The 19,372-nt window shown below is 37.9% G+C and overlaps 1 protein-coding gene across 2 annotated transcripts in view; it reads left to right on the forward strand.

Annotated features, from left to right (window-relative positions):
• Positions 1-1,743: 1,743 nt before the first annotated feature.
• Positions 1,744-19,372, forward strand: part of LOC138376120 (cytochrome P450 2C18-like) — a 31,441-nt gene continuing 13,812 nt past the window's right edge. Inside the window, exons 1-5 of one of the 2 annotated variants that reach the window (XM_069460155.1) lie at positions 1,744-2,113; positions 6,354-6,516; positions 6,680-6,829; positions 12,072-12,232; positions 14,744-14,920. In XM_069460155.1, coding sequence (XP_069316256.1) covers positions 1,946-2,113; positions 6,354-6,516; positions 6,680-6,829; positions 12,072-12,232; positions 14,744-14,920 — 819 coding nt within the window. In that variant the 5' untranslated portion in view covers positions 1,744-1,945. The remainder of the gene's footprint in view (positions 2,114-6,353; positions 6,517-6,679; positions 6,830-12,071; positions 12,233-14,743; positions 14,921-19,372) is intronic. The other variant, XM_069460156.1, reaches the window with a different exon arrangement.

Raw genomic sequence — 19,372 nt, forward strand, 5'->3', positions numbered from 1 at the left:
CTAGGTCAAAGGTGCAAATTTGCATTTAGGTAGGATGAATAGATCTAGGGATCTAATGTACAGCAAGAGGAGTATAGTTAATAATATTGTATGTATACTGAAAATTTGCCAAAGGAGTAGATTTCAGGTGCTCTTACCACAAAAAAGGTAACTATGGAATGTGATGTATATTTAAATTTGTTTCACTGTAGTAATTCTTTCACCATATTTATATCAAAACATCATGCTGTACACCTTAAATATATAAAATAAAAAGAAATAACTGTACTAATCATTTAGAACCATACAATGATATCTTTACAGAATGTGCCTTCGTACAAGCATTGGCATTAGTGATCTAGAAATGTATATCATTCCAGTGATATTTAGAGCCTCAGACCACTAAGTGCCCTCTCCTGTTCAGGCTTGCATGTTGTGTTTGTGCTGTGCTGTGGGTCTGTTTAATGATTTCCCTGCCTCCCATCCACCACTGAAGCTCATGGCTGTTGTTCCATCTATATAATTTCCCTTCCTCGCTGTGCAATATTTCATTCTATTAATTCTGACACACACAGACCAGAGAAGCAACAGAAGCAGCTATGTCTGGAGGTACTGGAAGGTGGGAGAACTCCTAGTTTCCCAAGCTGTCCCCACTAAATACCCTGAGATTGGCTCTTCCCTCCTATATACTGAGCAAGTTTCACCTCAGCAGTGATGGAGAGGGGAGAAACCCATTTCAAAATTTCTTTTCTTGAGAATGTACAGCCTTATTATTTTGTGAATAGTCAGCGTGATGTACCTTCCAAGTAACCAATGTTTTGGGGATTCTGTTTTGTTTTTCTAAAATTGTTCTTAAGGAGAAGCCATAGTGTATCCTATGGACATGAGAAGATCTCAGCTCGTTCCAGCTCTGCCACCTATGTGCTGTGGGACACTGGACAGGTCTCCTGTTCTCCCAGAGTGTCCTTTCCCCATTGGAAAAATAAAAAATAACAATATCTGCCTTCCAGTACTTTTAGAGAGTTAAATGGGAAAAAGTGTGTATATTTACTTAGCTAATTACACATATATGTTTGGTAATTCAAGATGTGAGTTATGTTAGCTATTTCATGTTTAGGTAGCACACTAAAATATTTCAAAAGGCTTTCATTATCCAGGAAAGTATCTCAGTGTTTGAGAAAGCATTTATAGGGTAAACATTATTTTATATACAAAGCATTAATACTTGGAGTATCATCAAAGTCATAAATTCTAATGATCATCCATCTAAGAATTCAGAATGTTGAATATTTTTTTTTTTTTTTTGAGACAGAGTCTCGCTCTGTTGCCCGGGGTAGAGTGCCATGGCGTCAAGCTCACAGCAACCTCAAACTCCTGGGCTTAAGCAATCCTTCTGCCTCAGCCTCCCAAGTAGCTGGGACCACAGGCATGCGCCACCATGCCCAGCTAATTTTTTTCTATATATATAATTTAAGATGTCCATATCATTTCTTTCTATTTTTTTAGTAGAGACGGGGTCTCACTCTTGCTCAGGCTGGTCTCAAACTCCTGACCTCAAGTGATCCTCCCACCTCAGCCTCCCAGAGTGCTAGGATTACAGGCGTGAGCCACCACGCCCGGCCTGTTGAATAATTTTTGATTAAATAATTTACTTTGTTGGTTCTCAAATTTGGCTAAACATTGAAAACAATTGGGGTGTTTAAAAAAGCCAAAGCAGTATCAGGGTCCTAGCTCAGACTAGTTAAACCAGAATCTCTACGGTGGGGTATTGAAAATGAGAGCCAGAAAAAAAACCACATCGATTTTATATTTTTCAGTGAGCCAGAGTCCTTTCAGAAGAGAGAGTAAAGTCTATCCAGCTGATTGTTTATTTATGTGTGAAAGAGTCATAAGGAATTATCAGGGAGTGTTATAAAAGCCTTGGAGTCCAAGCTCACAGTTGTCTTGGTAAGAAGAGAAGGCTGCGATGGACCCAGCTGTGGTTCTGGTGCTCTGTCTCTCCAGTTTGCTTCTGCTCTTCCTCTGGAGACAGAGCTCTGGGAGAGGGAAGCTCCCTCCTGGCCCCACTCCTCTCCCAATCATAGGAAATATCCTGCAGTTGGATGCTAAGGACATTGGCAAATCCTTTACCAATGTAAGTATGCTTTATGCTCCTTTCATGACTTGCAAAAGCTAAATAATTAACCCATACTTTTTAAGAAAAATTTTATTTTATTTTTAACTAATAAATAATAATCATATATATTTATGGGGTAAAATGTTATGTTTTGAAACATTGTGGAATGATCAAATCAGGGTAATTAGCACATTCATCGCCTCAAACATTTATTATTTCTTTGTAGTGAGAGCAGTTAAAATCCTCTCTTTTATGTGTTTTCAAATATACGATACATTATTATTAAAATTATAGTCACCTTGCTTTGCAGTAGAACACCAGAATTTATTCCTCCTCTATAACTGTAACTTTGTACCTGTTGTCCAACATCTTCCCCTTTCCCTTCCACCTCCACCCTTCTAGCCTCTGATCTCTACTTCTATCAGTGTAACTTTTTTTTTTTTTTTTTTTTGAGACAGAGTCTCACTCTGTTGCCCAGGCTAGAGTGAGTGCCGTGGCGTCAGCCTAGCTCACAGCAACCTCAAACTCCTGAGCTCAAGCGATCCTCCTGTCTCAGCCTCCCGAGTAGCTGGGACTACAAGCATGCGCCACCATGCCCGGCTAATTTTTTCTATATATATTTTTAGCTGTCCATATAATTTCTTTCTATTTTTAGTAGAGGTGGGGTCTCGCTCTTGCTCAGGCTGGTCTCGAACTCCTGAGCTCAAACGATCCGCCCACCTCAGCCTCCCAGAGTGCTAGGATTACAGGCGTGAGCCACCGCGCCCGGCCCAGTGTAACTTTTTTAGATGCCACATATAAGTGAGATCATACAGTATTTGTCTGGCTAGTAAATAAGCACCTGGCTTATTTACTAAACATAATGCCCTCTAGATTCATCCATGTTATCGCAAATGACAGAATTTCCTTTTTTTTTTTTTTTAAGGCTGAATGGTATTTGTTTATATATAGCACATTTAAAAAAATTGTTTGCTGATGGACACTTAGGTTGTTTCCATGTCTTGGCTATTGTGAATAATGCTGCAATAAACATGGGCATGCAGACACCTCTTTGACATACTGATTTCAATTCCTTTGGGTATATGCCCAATAGTGGGATTGCTAGTTCATCTGGTAGTTCTAATTTTAGTTTTTTTGAGGACACCTCATACTGTTTTCCCAACTGCATGTACTAATTTACATTACCATCAATAGTGTATAAGGGTTCCCTTTTCTTCACGTTTGCCAACACCTGTTATCTTTTATCATTTTTATCTATAATAGCCAAACTAAGCGATGTGAGGCAATATCTCACTGTGGTTATAATTTGCATTTCTCTGATGAATAAAGTTTTTTGGCATTTAAAAAATATATTTGTTGGTCATTTGTATGTCTTCCTTTGAGAAATGTCCATCAGTCATTTGCCTAGTCTAAATAGGGCTATTTATTTTCTTTTGTAGAGTAGTTTTAGTTTCTATATATTTTGAATATTAGCCCCTTATCTGAAGTATGATTTACAAATATTTTCTCCCAGTGCATCGATTTACTCTATTGTTTCCTTTGCTGTGTAGAAGCTTTTTCTCTTGGTGGAATCCCATTTGTATATTTTTGCTTTCATTGCCTGTGCTTTTGGGGTAATCTCCAAAAGATATCTGCACAGACCAATGTCATGGAGTTTTCTCTCTATTTTATTCTAGCAATTTTTTAGTTTTAGGTCTTATGTTTAAGTCTTTAATCTATTTTGTGTTGATTCTTGTATAAGGGGTGAATAAGTGTCCATTTTCATACTTTTGCATGTGGATATCCAACTTTTCTTTTTATTTTATTTTATTTTATTTCTTTTCTTTTTTTTATTCTCTCTTTTTGTTTTTTCTTTTCTTTGTTCACCCTTAAGAAGCAATATTTTATTTTTTATTTTTATTTTTTGAGACAGAGTCTCACTTTGTTGCCCAGGCTAGAGTGAGTGGCATGGTTTCAGCCTAGCTCACAGCAACCTCAAACTCCTGGGCTCAAATGATCCTCTTGCCTCAGCCTCCCAAGTAACCGGGACTACAGGCATGTGCCACCATTCCAGGCTAATATTTTCTATATATTTTTAGTTGTCTGGCTAATTTCTTTCTATTTTTAGTAGAGATGGGGTCTCGCTCTTGCTCAGTCTGGTCTCGAACTCCTGACCTCGAGCAATCCTCCCGCCTCAGTCTCCCAGAGTGCTAGGATTAACAGGCGTGAGCCACTGTGCCTGGCCGAGGATATCCAACATTTCAACACTGTATACTGAAGAAACTGTTCTTTCCTCATATGTTCTTGGTATCTTTTGTCAAAAACCAATTGACTGAAGATGGGTGAGTTTATTTCTGGGCTCTCTATTCTATTCTTTTGGTCGATGTGTCTGTTTTTACACAAAGACCATGTTGTTTGAATTACTATAGCTTTGTAATATATTTTGAAATCCTGTAGTGTGATACCTTCCTCCAGCTTTATTCTTTTTGGCCAAGATTGCTTTGGATATTTGGGGTCTTTTGTGATTCTGCACAAATTTTAGAATTGTTTTCTGTGAAGAATAAGATTGGGATTTTGATAGTGATTGCATTGAATCTGGATGTTGCCTTGGGTAGTGTGGACATTTTAAGAATATTAGTTCTTCCAATCCATGAAAATGGGTTATCTTTGCACTTATTTGTGTCATCTTCAAATTCTTTAATCAATGTTTTATAGTCTTCAGTATACATATCTTTCACTTCGTTGGTTAAATTTATTTCTAAGTATTTTTTTATGTTACCATAATGTATTGTTTTCTTAATTTCTTTTTCAGACAGTTTGTTGTTAGTGTATAGAAATGCTACTGATATTTGCATGTTTATGTTGATCCTATGACTTACTGAATTTATCAGTTGTAGCAGCTTTTGGTGGAGTCTTTAGGATTTTCTCTATACAAGATCATGTGGTTAGCAAACAGACAATTTCACTTCATCCTTTCCAATATGGATATATTTTATTTTATTTCTCTTGTCTAATTGCTCTGGCTAGGACTGCCAATACTCTGTTGAACAGAAGTATTGAGAGGGGATATCCTTGTCTTCCTGATCTTACAGGAAAACTTTTAGCTTTTCACCATTAAGTGTGATGTTAGATATGGCTTTTATAGTGTAAGGGAACATTCCTTCTATATTCCTGGAGGCAAATTATTAAAATATGTTATTGTAAAGCACATACCCACTGTGGAGTATTTTTTTTTCCTATGTCATTGTCATAAATAGTGGAATGAAATAATGCATTTTGCCATACTGCCCTTCTTTGTTTCACAGTCATTTGCTATGATTTTTTTTTTTTTGCCTGAAGGTAAATGGTAATGGAAGTGTTTTGTGATTATAGATTTTATTCAAGAAGTCAGCTACTGTATATGCTATATATTTCATTTAGATTATCCACGATCATTAAACTTCTCCAAGGTAGCAAATCATGCCTTATGTCAAGGAAGTATCTATGAATTCATGATAAACACATGTGAATGAAAGAAAGAATTAATTAGGGCTGGCTGGGTAGTACCGCTGTACTTTTGGCCTGGTCACAAAGCTGCTGTCTGTGACATAAGCATGTGTAACACGGAAGAAATTGTTCTTCCATGAGATGCTACATGTCCTGGGACTGCCTCTGTTGTGCCCACTCTCTTTCTGTGGTGATCATACCAGAGGATCTCAAAGTGGGCTGGGTGGTAGAATCACTTGAGGTGATTTTAAAAAATGTAGATTTCTAGTATTTATAACAGGACTTCTGACTCAGAATCCTGTGGGAAGAGCTTTGCAGTTAGTCCTGAAGTGTGTTCTAGCAGCTGAATATTGATCCAAATGTGAACATTGGGGATGATGAATTGATCAGGCATCAGAGGTTGACTAAGCAGGGTTCAGATTTGGATCTTCTATTTATTAGTTTTGGAACACTGGAAATGAACTTAAAATTCCTTAAAACTCAATCTCTCTTATGTGTAAAACAGAGTGACTAAACCTAGTTTGAGGCGTTGATGTGATGATCAAGTGTAATAATCTGTGTGCTAATTGCCTGGGCCATTGCCTGCACAATCCGAGGTGCTCTGTATGTGTAGCTATAATAATCCCCATCATATTTATCAATACATGTATTAAAGCCAGAAATATTTAAAGCTGTATTGGAGAGAATAAAAATGCCAACAATATACTGATAATATCAGTCTGAATCATATACAATACATAGACCAAATACTGACTTCTTTTGCTGCTCTTTGAATCTCCTTTCCTATTTTCAGTTCTCAAAAGTGTATGGCCCGATGTTCACTGTGTACTTTGGCATGAAGCCTGCTGTGGTGTTACATGGATATGAGGTGGTGAAGGAAGCCCTGATTGATCATGGAGAGGAGTTTTCTGGAAGAGGCCATTTCCCAGTGCCTGAAAGAGTTAATAAAGGGTTTGGTAGGTGCCTGAGTCAGCAGAGTGGTAATGGGAGTGGGGGGGATGGACAACAGAGGCCCAAAGAGCTCCTGGGGCAGAACTTGGCCACTCACAGCTGTGGAATGTCAGCTCCCTCCTCCTCGCCTGGGATTTCCCTGCTAGTTTCTGTTTCCCATTCTGGTAGGAATCATTTTCAGCAATGGAGATGGATGGAAGGAGATCAGGCGCTTCACCCTCATGACCCTGCGGAATTCTGGGATGGGGAAGAGGAGGATTGAGGAATGTGTTCAAGAGGAGGCCCGCTGCCTTGTGGAGGAGTTGAGAAAAACCAAGGGTGGGTGACTATTTTTTTGCCTAGAAAAGTTTTTGAAATTAATTTTTTTTAATTTTTTTATTCTTATTTCAGCATATCGTGGGGGTACAAAAGTTTAGGTTACGTATATTGCCCTTGCCCCCCCCCCACTCCCCCGAGTCAGAGATTCAAACATGTCCATCCCCTAGACAGTGCTCATCGCACTCATTATGTATGTATACACCCATCCCCTCCGCCACCCACATCTGCCTGACACCAGCTACATTAAAATTAATTTAATTTTTTTATTGATACATAGTATTTTTACATATTTTTACACATTGTGATATTTTGTTACATGCATAGACTGTTTAATGATCTAGTCAAGGTATTTAGGATATCCATCACTAGGAACATTTATCATTTTATATGTTGAGAACATTTCAAGACCTTTCTTCTACCTATTTTGATATTTACAATACACTGACCTTAACTGACTGCTGCCTTCTCTAATGATGTCCCTGGAAACATTTCAGGGCAGCCAGATCTTTCATTATGGGTCCTGGTGGTCAGCCCTCAGATGATGGGGGAGGTTTGAAGAGCCAAGGGAACTGTGTGTATCTGTGCTTGTTGTGTTTGTACACAATGACTGTGCATACACTGTGGAGGTCATGTAATCCTAGTTTGTCCCAAACCTTGTTTGTTTTCAGATCATTACATCATGAAGATCGAAGTTTGAGTCTAATTTTGAAAAAATTTTAAAGAGCAAGATTTTTCCTATACTGTCGTTGTGGGTTACCTATTTCGTAACTTTTCACTGGGGAACACTTGTCACATGGACAGGATGGGAATGACCCCCTTACCCCCTTATCAAGCATGAAACAAATGACATATGCTTTACCTTAATTAGTCTGTATTTGCACGATCAGCTTCACTGACATGTCTGGGGCCTTCTTCCAAGCCTTGTGCCTACAATTTCCACCAGTAATGATGCTTATCTATGGTTTTAAGTGCCCAGGCATCTTTAGTGCAGCTCCCATCAATTGTTGTTTGCCTGTTAAACAATTATTTGAAAACTATCAGCTGGCATTATTTAATGTCACTTTTACTATATTGTTTTATATATTTTCAGAAAATATATGCTCTACCATAATCCTGCAAATTACACAAATACCAAGTTATAAAATGATTTATTTAACTAAATATCAACTATTTTTTCTTTTTTTGAGACAAGGTCTTGCTCTGTCACCCAGGGTTGGCCGTGGTGGCATGACCATAGCTCACCAAAGCCTCGAACTCCTGGGCTCAAGCAGGGACTGGGTCTGGTTATGTTTCCCAGGCTGGTCTTGAACTTCTGGCCTCAAGTAGTCCTCCTGTCCTGGCCTTCTAAAGTGGTAGAATTACAGGCGTGTGCCACTGCACCTGGACTCAAGTATTATTATAACTCTTTACCCCACCTTCCCTAATTGTAAATTGGCTCAGTATTCAGCTTTCATTATGTTTTTCTCCATCTTTATGTGTATTAATCATGTTTTTTATTTCCTATAGTTCATGATGCTTTGACATCTTGGGGACCTTGTGGACCCAGGAATGGACTGCCCCTCCCAGGGTTAGCTAGTTCCTAGACATAGCAAATATCTTGCCTGCAGCATACCTTTGATTTATAAACCAATGTGTTCAGACGCCAAACCCCATCTACTTCCTTTATCAAACTCTCACACAGCCAGATGATATAATTGTTCCATGTTATCCACGGGGAATTGGTTCCAGGTCTTCCTGCAGGTACTAAAATCCATGAATGCTGAAGTCCCTTACGTAAAATGATGTAGTGTTTGCATATAACTTCTGTGTATTCTCTTTGTTAGGTCCAGAGCCAAGAGGGAGACACATGAAGCCTGAGGTGTAGCAAAATGTTGTTTATTTGAGCATCTGGCTGCAGATGGGTGGAGGCCAAAAGGGTGTCCACCCTGAGGCAGGGGAAAGCCTTGGGTTTTATAGGGGGATTTTTCTGGGTGGAGTGAGCAGCCCCTGCAGAGATAGGGGAGGGAGTAGCTTCATCCTTATCAGCGGGGATAGGAAATCTGTGTTGCTGCAGCTGTCCATCATGCAGCTGTCTCCGGTGGAAGTTAGATTTACAGCCTTGGACTCCCAGACTCCTGCGGCTTTTGTTTCACAGGCTATGATCGCTATCTGAGTATTACGTCTTATACATATTTTTCAGGTTCCCACTCTAAGTAAACCTAACACTCTTGTATGCTTCAAATCATCTCTAGATTACTTATAATAGCTAATCCAATTTAAAAGGTATGTAACTGGCCGGGCGCGGTGGCTCACGCCTGTAATCCTAGCACTCTGGGAGGCCGAGGCGGGTGGATTGCTCAAGGTCAGGAGTTCGAGACCGGCCTGAGCGAGACCCCGTCTCTACTAAAAATAGAAAGACATTATATGGACAACTAAAAATCTATATAGAAAAAATTAGCCGGGCATAGTGGCGCATGCCTGTAGTCCCAGCTACTCGGGAGGCTGAGGCAGTAGGATCGCTTAAGCCGAGGAGTCTGAGGTTGCTGTGAGCTAAGCTGACGCCACGGCACTCACTCTAGCCTGGGCAACAAAGTGAGACTCTGTCTCAACAAAAAAAAAAAAAAAAAAAAAAAAAAAGGTATGTAACTAATTGTTACCCTGTATTGTTTAGAGAATATTGACAGGGGAAAAAAATGTCTGTATAGTCTGTCCATGTTGAGTACAGATGCTTTTTTATTCCCAAATACTTTTCTTCTATGCTTGGTTGAATCTTGAGATGTGGAACTCATAGACAGGAGGGCTGATTGTATTGTCCTTGCCCTAAATCACCCCAGGGCCAATGCTAGACAGCTAGGGAGGAATCACCCCTATAAGCCCACAGCCACAGAAATTATTGAAAGTATCCATTCCTAAGCTTACTTGAGTACCTACCCTGCCTCACTCAATCCTTCCCATGAAAACCTCAATAAGGGCTCTGACCTACAGTTCCTTTTGCTCCTTCTGCCTCCTGCCCAACCCTGGGGGTTCCCTGTTCCCACGCCCCGCAGCGGTGTGGGTGCCTCTCCTCTTGGAACTGTGAGAAACAAGCTACCTTTCAAGCGCAGTCTGTTGAAGGGCAACCTACTCTGTTGACCTCACTGTATCTGAATAAACACAAAATCCTGGGTGAATTTTATTTATTTTTATTTTTAAATTTTTTTAAAATTTCAGAATATTACAGGAGTACAACACTTTACTTACATATATTGCCTTTGCACCACCAGAGTCAGAGCTACAAGCGTGCCCATGCCCCAGATGGTGTGCACTGCACCCGTTAGGTGTGAATTTACCCATCCCGTCCTCCCCGCTCCCACTTGCCCAACACTGGATGAATGTTACTTCCATATGTGCACATAGGTGATCAGTTAGTACCAATTTAATGGTGAGTACATGTGGTGCTTGTTTTTCTATTCTTGTGATACTTCACTTAGAAGAATGGGCTCCAGCTCCATCCAGGATAATACAAGAGCTGGTTCACCATTTTTTTTTTTTCTTATGGTTGAGTAGAACTCCATGTATACATATACCACATTTTATTAAGCCACTCATGTATTGTTGGGCACTTGAGTTGTTTCCACATCTTTGCAACTGTGAACTGTGCTGCTACAACCATTGGAGTGCAGATGTCTTTATTATAGAATGTCTTTTTTTCCTTTGGGTAAATACCTAGTAGTGGGATTTCTGGATCAAATGGTAGTTCTACTTTTAGTTCTTTGAGGTATCTCCATATTACTCTCCCTAGAGCTTGTACTACTTTGCAGTCCCACCGGCAGTGTATGAGTGTTCCTATCTCTCCAGTGAATTTTAAAACAATTGAATTTAGAATGAGAAGTTTTATGGTAATTATTAACCTTCCCCTGCCAGTTCAACTCACCTATGAAGTGCTTGTCACAATGAGTCTGATTGTCATCTTAGATTCCAAATTACTCTGTTTTTATCTCTCCCAAACAAAGAGAAAAGAAAGATGGAAAACCAGATTTTTCCTGTGAATCATGCACATGCACACACCCTGAGAAATCTCAAATTACTAATTTCCTACCTTGCTGGCTAAAATAAAAGGTTTTCTGAAAGCCTAATGCCCAGGCATGTTTCAGCTGAAAAGGGGTCTGGCATAGGAGCAGTTAACTACCATTAGTTAGTTAATGCAGGCTTCCTACCATTTAATTCCCAATAGTTACTGCACAACACTTTTGATTCACGTCAAGTCACTCGTAATTACATCTATGATACTCTGACACATAAGTTTATTAAAGATTTGATTATAACAATATAGTTTAAAAATTGTCCACAAATTGCTTATTTTATTTATCTGTGAAACGATAGAATTGACCTACATGATGGTCAAATGTAAAAATTTATAATAATGTGATATTTTTTGATGGCTAGATAGAACAATAACCCAGAATTCAACAAAGGGCAGACTTTGTCCAGATAAATTAAATGTGGGCCCTGATGATGCCACTTCCTAGAGCTGGAAATTCTTTTTTTTTTTTTTTTTTTTCCTCTCCATATTGAAATAAGGAACTAAAAATTTTCCATTTATCAATTTAACCTATTTTGTTTGTAATTTAAGTCTGAAGTGAAGATTATTTATTTTACTTTGATTTTTGTCAAACAAATCTATCTTCTCATTTGTGTTCATTTGTGTTAGCTTTTTTCTCATATGACAGGGATGGCTTTTTTCTTTTTACATTTGTTCCATCACATAACTGAATTTCCCATATCTTTTTCTCTTTAGTCTTCCCCTCTGCTTGTTCTACACAGTTTCTTCAATTATTCATTGTATTAATATATAAAATATTCCCAAGTCCCTAAGTATTACATTTTCTTCCTCCCTATATCAATGCTTAATTGTGTACAAATTTTCTAGATAAACATGATTCTGTACTGAGGACTTGCATTATTAGCCTTTTAAATGTGGCCTCTTTATTTTTTTTCTTTTGGCCTCCAAAGCAACAGGGACCTTGGGTCAGAATTGTGTATAGAAAGGCAGTATTGTAAATGGAGTATTTGGGAAACCATTATTAAATGGACTAGGATGGAATGATTAATTCAGGTTCACAGGAAAAGTGATGTGCTCATTTTAAGTATGCTCAACTTTTTGCTAATAAGGGAATTTCTAGGTAGACATTGCTTTATAGATTCTAAAATGACATTTGCCTGCTATCAAAGTGTTTTGTATGTGTACTTTAATGGTATTTGAAAAATGTTTTCAATTCTTTAGCCTCACCTTGTGATCCTCTATTTATCCTGAACTTTGCTCCCTGCAATGTGATCTGCTCCATTATATTCCGGAATCGTTTTGATTATAGAGATCAGACTCTTCTTAACTTGATGGAAAAATTTGGTGAAAACCACAGGATTATGAGCTCCCCATGGATGCAGGTGAGGTCAATAGCCTCTGTTCCTAACACATTATTTACATTTTTCTCTGACAAGTCCCAAATTCTACATGGACTAAGCTGTGAAGTGACTGCGTGAAAATTGTACAGTTTCAATAATATAGTGTGATGACTCTGGAAATCAGATTCTTCTCACTCCTTAGGGAGTTTCTTTTCCTTTCTTTTTGAAAGCTCTAGCTGTGGTTTAGTTTTCTTTATAAACTAGTGTTGTAAAGTCTGTATTCTTTGACATGTGTGGTCTCTGTAGTCTCTTTTTCCTTAGCTTATTATGGTCAGCTAGTTTTGATAGAAATTTCCTTGAATATGAGCATCCAACATAAAAGGATAGATAGATATAGATAAAGACAGGGCGAGAGAGAGAGAGAGAGAGAGAGAGAGAAATAGAGAAGGAAAGATGTAAGGAAGGAAGGAAAGAAAGAAACAACGAAGGAGGAAGAGAAGGAAGGAAGTGAGGAAGGAAGGAGGAGGGAGGAAAACGTTTCCAGATTGGCTCTGTTCTGGCGCACTCCTTGTTACAGCCTCCACTTGCTGCTGAAGCCGAGTCTGGATTTCAGCCAGAGGTGAAAGCTTACAGTATTCTCAGGTCTTTTGTTAGCCTATAATCTGCCCTGGTCATGTCTGTGGCTTTCTAACTTTCTCAGTACACGTGTGTATTTTTGAATGTCTCAATTTTCGAAAGATACTGTCTTCCTGGCTTTTGTCTCCAGGGTTTTAGTGCTCTATTGTGTGCTTCAATTGTAATCTTTTGTTCCAGGTGACTGTGGGTTGTTCATTTGCCTTACAAGGTGTTTGAGAAATGTCCATTGTTTTTCCCTCTTGAGTGAATTCTGAATCAGGTGAAACAAAGGCAAGGGCCTTGTGTTAGTCCTTCAGGTAGTCCTCAGACATGTTAGACACAAACAGAATTCTTTACAAGTAAGGTCTTCTCTGGTCCCTCTGGAACCAGCACCCTGGATCCCACTCTGGGACAGGAGCTGCCCTTGTCAAGCCCACTGCCAAACCAGTGAGGGAGGTGGGACAGGGCAAATACAATTACCACAAAGCTACCTTACCATTTTTAAGTTCCCTTTTTTATGATTCAGCTTTCTCTTGGTTGCTGTAAACCTTTGACTGTTTTCCAGAGTTCTGTCAAAGTTGATTCTGTTTTTCCTTGATTTTTTTGGATGTTTTTGTGGATCTTGGAGGTGTCTGCTGTGTCTGTTTTGCCGACATCACTTTGTGAAGTGAATGGTCGAATGCCACAGTCCTGTCTAGATCTTAGCATCACAAAGTGAACGTCTGTGAAAAGTAGCAGATGTCTTTATTTTACAGACAAGAAAACAAATGCCCGAATATAGAGCTGGAATTGGCTAGTGGCTTTTCCACCAAACCTCAAAACCCAGTTTCCAGGGAGTACTTTGGTGACTCCCAAAAGCATGCCCATGGTTCTCAAAGGAGATCCAAGGCCCTTGTTAAAAAGCTTCCGGCTACCCACAGGCTTATCTCCGAGGCAACATCTAGAGACCTCTTCATCATAATACTGGCAAGAAGTATCCTGATTTAGCACATCAAAAGGGGATAATGGGGGGTGGGGAGAGGGGATGAGTGTATACCTACATGATGAGTGCGTTGTGCACCATCTGGGGAATGGTCACGCTTGAAGTTCTAACTCGGGGTGGGGGGGGATGGGTGGAACATGGGCAATATATATAACCTGAACTTTTGTACCTCCATAATAAGCTGAAATAAAAAAAACAAAGGGGGATAATGTTTGGTAGCACAGACGCAGCCACGAAACTCTGTGTAGCCTTAGGGGTATTTGATGGTTCAGCTGGGATCCTAGTTGATAAGGTAACCAGGGTTAGGATGATAAAATGATTGCCTTTTGGGGTTTATGAAGCATAAAAAAAAACACTATCGTTTTTCCTGTGCTGAGCTGACATGTCTTGTCTTTCGCTCTGCCTAAGAGATAATCATGTGATTTTACAGAAGTAACCTAACTGTTCTGGTACACGGTTACTTATCCATAAAATGCTGAATTGGTATTTCATGGTATCTTTGCACCCCTCCCAGTTTTAAAATAGTGATTCTCTTCCTGAGGCTGCTTGCTAGTAGAAATAGCAGGGAGTGACTTTGTGTTCTATTTCAGGTTACCAAAACTTCTTTAACCTCTGTCCTCATCTATAAAATATGAATCATAGCAATTCATGCCATTCTATATTTCAAGCTGTAGAGAAGAAATAATGTAAAAAATAAGAGAATTGACATAAAAATGCTTTAATACTGTAAAAATAGTACATGAGTATAGAAAATTATTATCATCTTTGATTCTCTGGTCATAATTTTCTCCCTTAAATCTCTCTATCAGCATAGAGGATTACTTTTATGTACAATCAAATGCTTCTCCTAAAGAGGAAAACCATTTTTTATTCATGTCAGTTTTAAATCAGCAGTTAACATATGATAAATATGTTTTCAATATATGCTTAATTTAATAATTTTTTTTATCTTTAAGGTCTGCAATAGTTTTCCTGCTGTCATTGATTATCTCCCAGGAAGTCATAGAAAATTTTTTAAAAATTTTGCTTATATTAAAAGTTATGTTTTGGAGAAAACAAAAGAACATCAAGAATCCCTGGACATGAACAATCCTCAAGACTTCATTGATTATTTTCTGATCAAAATGGAACAGGTGAAATCTTATTTCTTTGCCTGAATTTTGTGGTTCATTGAGCAGTCTGTCCTGATTGGGCATGCTTAAATCATCAGGCAAGAAAGGCTTAACAAGCACTTTGAGTACCTATTGTGTGTATGGGTCTGTGCTAAGCATCATGGAAGATTTAAAAATAAATTATTGAGCAATTAGAATAGATAGGCATTGTTTTCGGTACTAATTATCTTAAGAAAGATGGAATGCACACCTCAGGTGAAATGGAAATACAAATGAATTAGAAAATACAAAATATGTAGCCATAAAATGTTCACATCGCACAGTGTGTGGGAGAGTGAGAAGGAAGGGTTTAAAGAAGGCAGTAGGTGGGCCTCCTGCATGTCCTGATGTTTTATGTAGATCTTCAAATATTTGCAGTGAACAACAAGGCAGCGGATTTCAGCTGGGTAGGATGGTGTGATGAGAGGTTCAGAGGTGTGTGGTGGCAAAGAGATGTAGGAGAGAAGCCTCATTGAGTGGAACCAAAAATGAAATTGGGAGTTGTAGGTTGTTGCATTATAGAGCTATTTCACTTACTTGGTTAAGTTTATTCTTAGGTATTTTATTTTATTTGTAGCTTTTGTAAATGGTATTACTTTCTTGTTTTCTTTTTCAGATTATTTACTGTTGACATATAGAAATACTATTGATTTTTGTATCCTGCAACTTTACTGAATTTGTTTATCAATTCTGATAGTTTTCTTGAGGCGTCTTCAGGTTTCTCAAGTCTAGATATAAGGTCATATCATCTGCAAACAAGAATACTTTGACTTCTTCCTTCCCAGTTTGGATGCCCTTTATTTCTTTCTCTTGTCTGATTGCTCTAGCTAGAACTTCTAGTACTATGTTGAATGACAACGGTCAAAGTGGTCATCCTTGTTTTGTTCTGGATCTTAGAGGAAAGGCTTTCAGTTTTTCCCCATTCAGTATGATACTCTGTGGGTCTGTCATATATCTTTTTCATGTTGAGGTCAGTTCCTCCTATAGCCAGTTTTTTGAGAGTTTTTATCATGAAGGGATGTTGAATTTTAATGAATGTTTTTTCAGCATCAATTGAAATGATCATATGGTTTTTGTTCTTCTTTCTGTTGATATGATGTATCACATCTATTGATTTGTGTATGTTGACTCACCTTGCATCCCTGGGATGAATCCCACTTGATCATGATAAATAATCTTTTTAATGTGTTGTTGACTTCTGTTTGGTAGGATTTTGAGGATTTTTGCATCTATGTCCATCAGAGATATTGGCCTATAGTTTTCTTTTTTTGTTGTGTCTTTGTCCAGTTTTGGTGTCAGAGTGACACAGGCCTCATAGAATGAGTTTGGGAGTATTCCCTCCTCAATTTTTGGCATAGTTTAAGTAGGATTGGTATTAGTTCTTTGAATGCTTGGTAGAATTCAGCAGTGAAACTATCGGGTCCTGGACTTTTCTTTGATCAGAGACTTTTTATTACTGCTTCTATCTCATTACTTGTTACTAGTTTATTCAGATTTTAGATTCCTTCCTGGTTCAATTTTGGTAGGTTGTATATGTCTAGGAATTTATTCATTTCTTCTAGGTTTTCCATAAAGTTGCTCATGGTAGTCTCTAATGATCCTTCGAATTCATGCATTATCAGTTGCAATGTCTTCTGTTTATCTGTACTTTTATTTATCTGGGTCTTCTCTCTTTTTTTCTTAGTCTGGCTAAGGGTGTGTTATTTTCTTTATCTTTTCAAAAAAGCAACTTTTCCTTTCATTAATCTTTTGTATTTTTTTGGTTTTAATTTCATTTATCTGCTCTGATCTTATTTCTTTTCTACTAATTTTGAGTGTGGTTTGCTCTCATTTTTTTAGTTCTTTGAGATGTATTGTTAGGTTGTTTATTTGAAACTTTTCTACTTTTTTCATGCAGGCACTTATTGTATAAACGTTCCTCTTATTGCTGCTTTTCCTGTATCCCATAGGTTTTGATATATTGTGCTTTCATTTTCATTTGTTTTGAGAAATTTTTAAATTTCCTTGTTAATCTCTTCATTGACTCATTTGTCGTTCAGGAGCATATTGTTTAATTTCCATGTGTTTGCATAGTTTCCAATGTTCCTCTTGTTATTGATTTCTGGTTTTATTACATTGTGGTCAGAGAAAATACTTGGTATAATTTCAGTTTTCTTTTTTTTTTTTTTTTTTTTGAGACAGAGTCTCGCTTTGTTGCCCGGGCTAGAGTGAGTGCCATGGCATCAGTCTAGCTCACAGCAACCTCAAACTCCTAGGCTTAAGCGATCCTACCACCTCAGCCTCCCAAGTAGCTGGGATTACAGGCGTGAGCCACTGCGCCCGCCTGATTTCGGTTTTTTTGGATATTTTAACACTTGTTTTGTGGCCTAACCTATGATCTGTCCTTGAGGATAATCCACAAACTGAGAAGAACTTGTATTCTGCAGATGTTGGTTGAAATGTTCTCTAAATATCTATTAGGTCCATTTAGTCTACAGTGCAGATTAAGTCCAATATTTCATTGTTGATTTTCTGTCTGGATGATCTGTCCAATGCTGAAAGTGAAGTGTTGAGGTCTCCAACAATTACTATATTGGGGTCTATCTCTCTCTTTAACTCTGATAATATTTGCTTATATATCTGGGTGCTCCAATGTTGGGTGCAAATACATTTAGAATTGTTATATCCCCTTGCTGAATTGACCGCTTTATCAGTGTATAATGGCCTTGTTTATCTCTTTCTAGAGTATTTGTCTTGAAATCTATTTTATCTGATACAAGTATAGCGACTCCTGCTATTTTTTTTTTTTTTTTGGTTTCCATTTACATGGAATATCTTTCAATCCCTTATTTTCAGTCTATGTGTGTCTTTATAGGTGAAGCGCGTTTCTTGCAGACAACATATAGTTGGCTTTTTTTTTTTATCCATCAGCCACTCTATGTCTTTCTATGGGAAAATTTAGTTGATTCACATTCAATGTTATTATTGATAGGTAAGGACTTACTCCTGTCTTGTTGTTATTTGATTTCCGGTTGTTTTGTGGTCCTCTCTTTCTTTTTTCCTTCCTGTTTTCCTTTGTTAAAAGTGATTTTCTCTGGTAGTGTGTTTTAATTTCTCACTGTTTATTTTTGTGTAACTGTTGTAGGTATTTTGATTTAAGTCTACCATGAGGCTTGCAAAAAACATTTTATAACCAATTATTTTAAACACATGACAACTCTGCTTACAAATAAGCAATGAGAAATCTAACAGAAATTCTACTCTTTACTCCACCTCTCCTTTTAAATTTTTCTTCTTTCCATCCATATCTTTTTATACTATCTCTCCAAAAGTTGTTGTAGTTATTTTTGATAGATTTGTCTTTTAGTCTTCATACTCAAGGTATAAGTGGTTTATATACCTCAATTACAACAGAGTATTCTGTATTTGTGTACTTGCTGTTACCAGTGAGTTTTATACCTTTAGATGATGTCTTACTGTTCATTAATGTCTTTTTCTTTCAGACTGAAAAACTCCTTTTAACATTTCTCGTAGGACACATCTGGTGTCGATGAAATCCCTCAGCTTTTGTTTGTCTGAGAAAGTCTTTATTTTTCCTTCATGTTTCAACTATATTTTTTCAGGGTGTAATATTCTCAGGTTAAGGTTTTTTTCCTTCATCACTTTGAATATATCATGCCACTCTCTCCTAGCCTGTAAGGTTTCCACTGAGAAATCTGCTGCCAGGTGTATTAGAGCTCCTTTACATGTTCTTTCTTTCTGTTTTCTTGCTTCCCTCGGGAACTTTTCTTTATCTGTGATCTTTGGGAGCTTGATTATTAAATTCCTTGAGGTAGTCTTGTTTGGGTTAAATCTGCTAGTGTTCTGTGATCTTCTTGTACATGAATATTGATATTTTTCTCTAGGTTTGAAAATTTCTCTGTTATTTGTTTCAATAAACTTTCTACTCCAGTCTCTCTCTGTCTACCTCCTTCTTAAGGCCAATAACTTGTAGATTTGCCCTTTAGAGGGTGTTTTCTAGATCTTGTATACGTGCTTCATTCTTTTTTATTCTTTCTTATTTTTTCCCTTCTGATTGTGTATTTCCAAATAGCCTGTCTTCAAGCCCACTAATTCTTTCTTCTACTTGGTCAGTTCTGCTATTGAGAGACTCTGATTCATTTCTCAGTTTGTCAATTGAATTCTTAAGATCCAGAATTTCTGCTTGATTTTTTAAAAATCATTTCAATCTCTTTGTTCAATTTCTCTGAGAGCCTTCTGAATTCCTTCTCTATGTTGTCTTGAAGATCATTGAACTTCTTCAGGATAGCTATTTTGAATTCTTTGTCTGAACAGACATGTATCTCCATCACTCCAGGATTGGTCACTGGTACCTTATTTAGTTCGTTTGGTCAGGTTCTTGATGCTTATGGATGTGTGTCTATGTCTGGGCACTGAAGAGATAGGTATTTATTT

This window comes from Eulemur rufifrons, chromosome 28, assembly GCF_041146395.1.
Source record: "Eulemur rufifrons isolate Redbay chromosome 28, OSU_ERuf_1, whole genome shotgun sequence".
In the NCBI taxonomy this organism is placed as follows: Eukaryota; Metazoa; Chordata; class Mammalia; order Primates; family Lemuridae; genus Eulemur; species Eulemur rufifrons.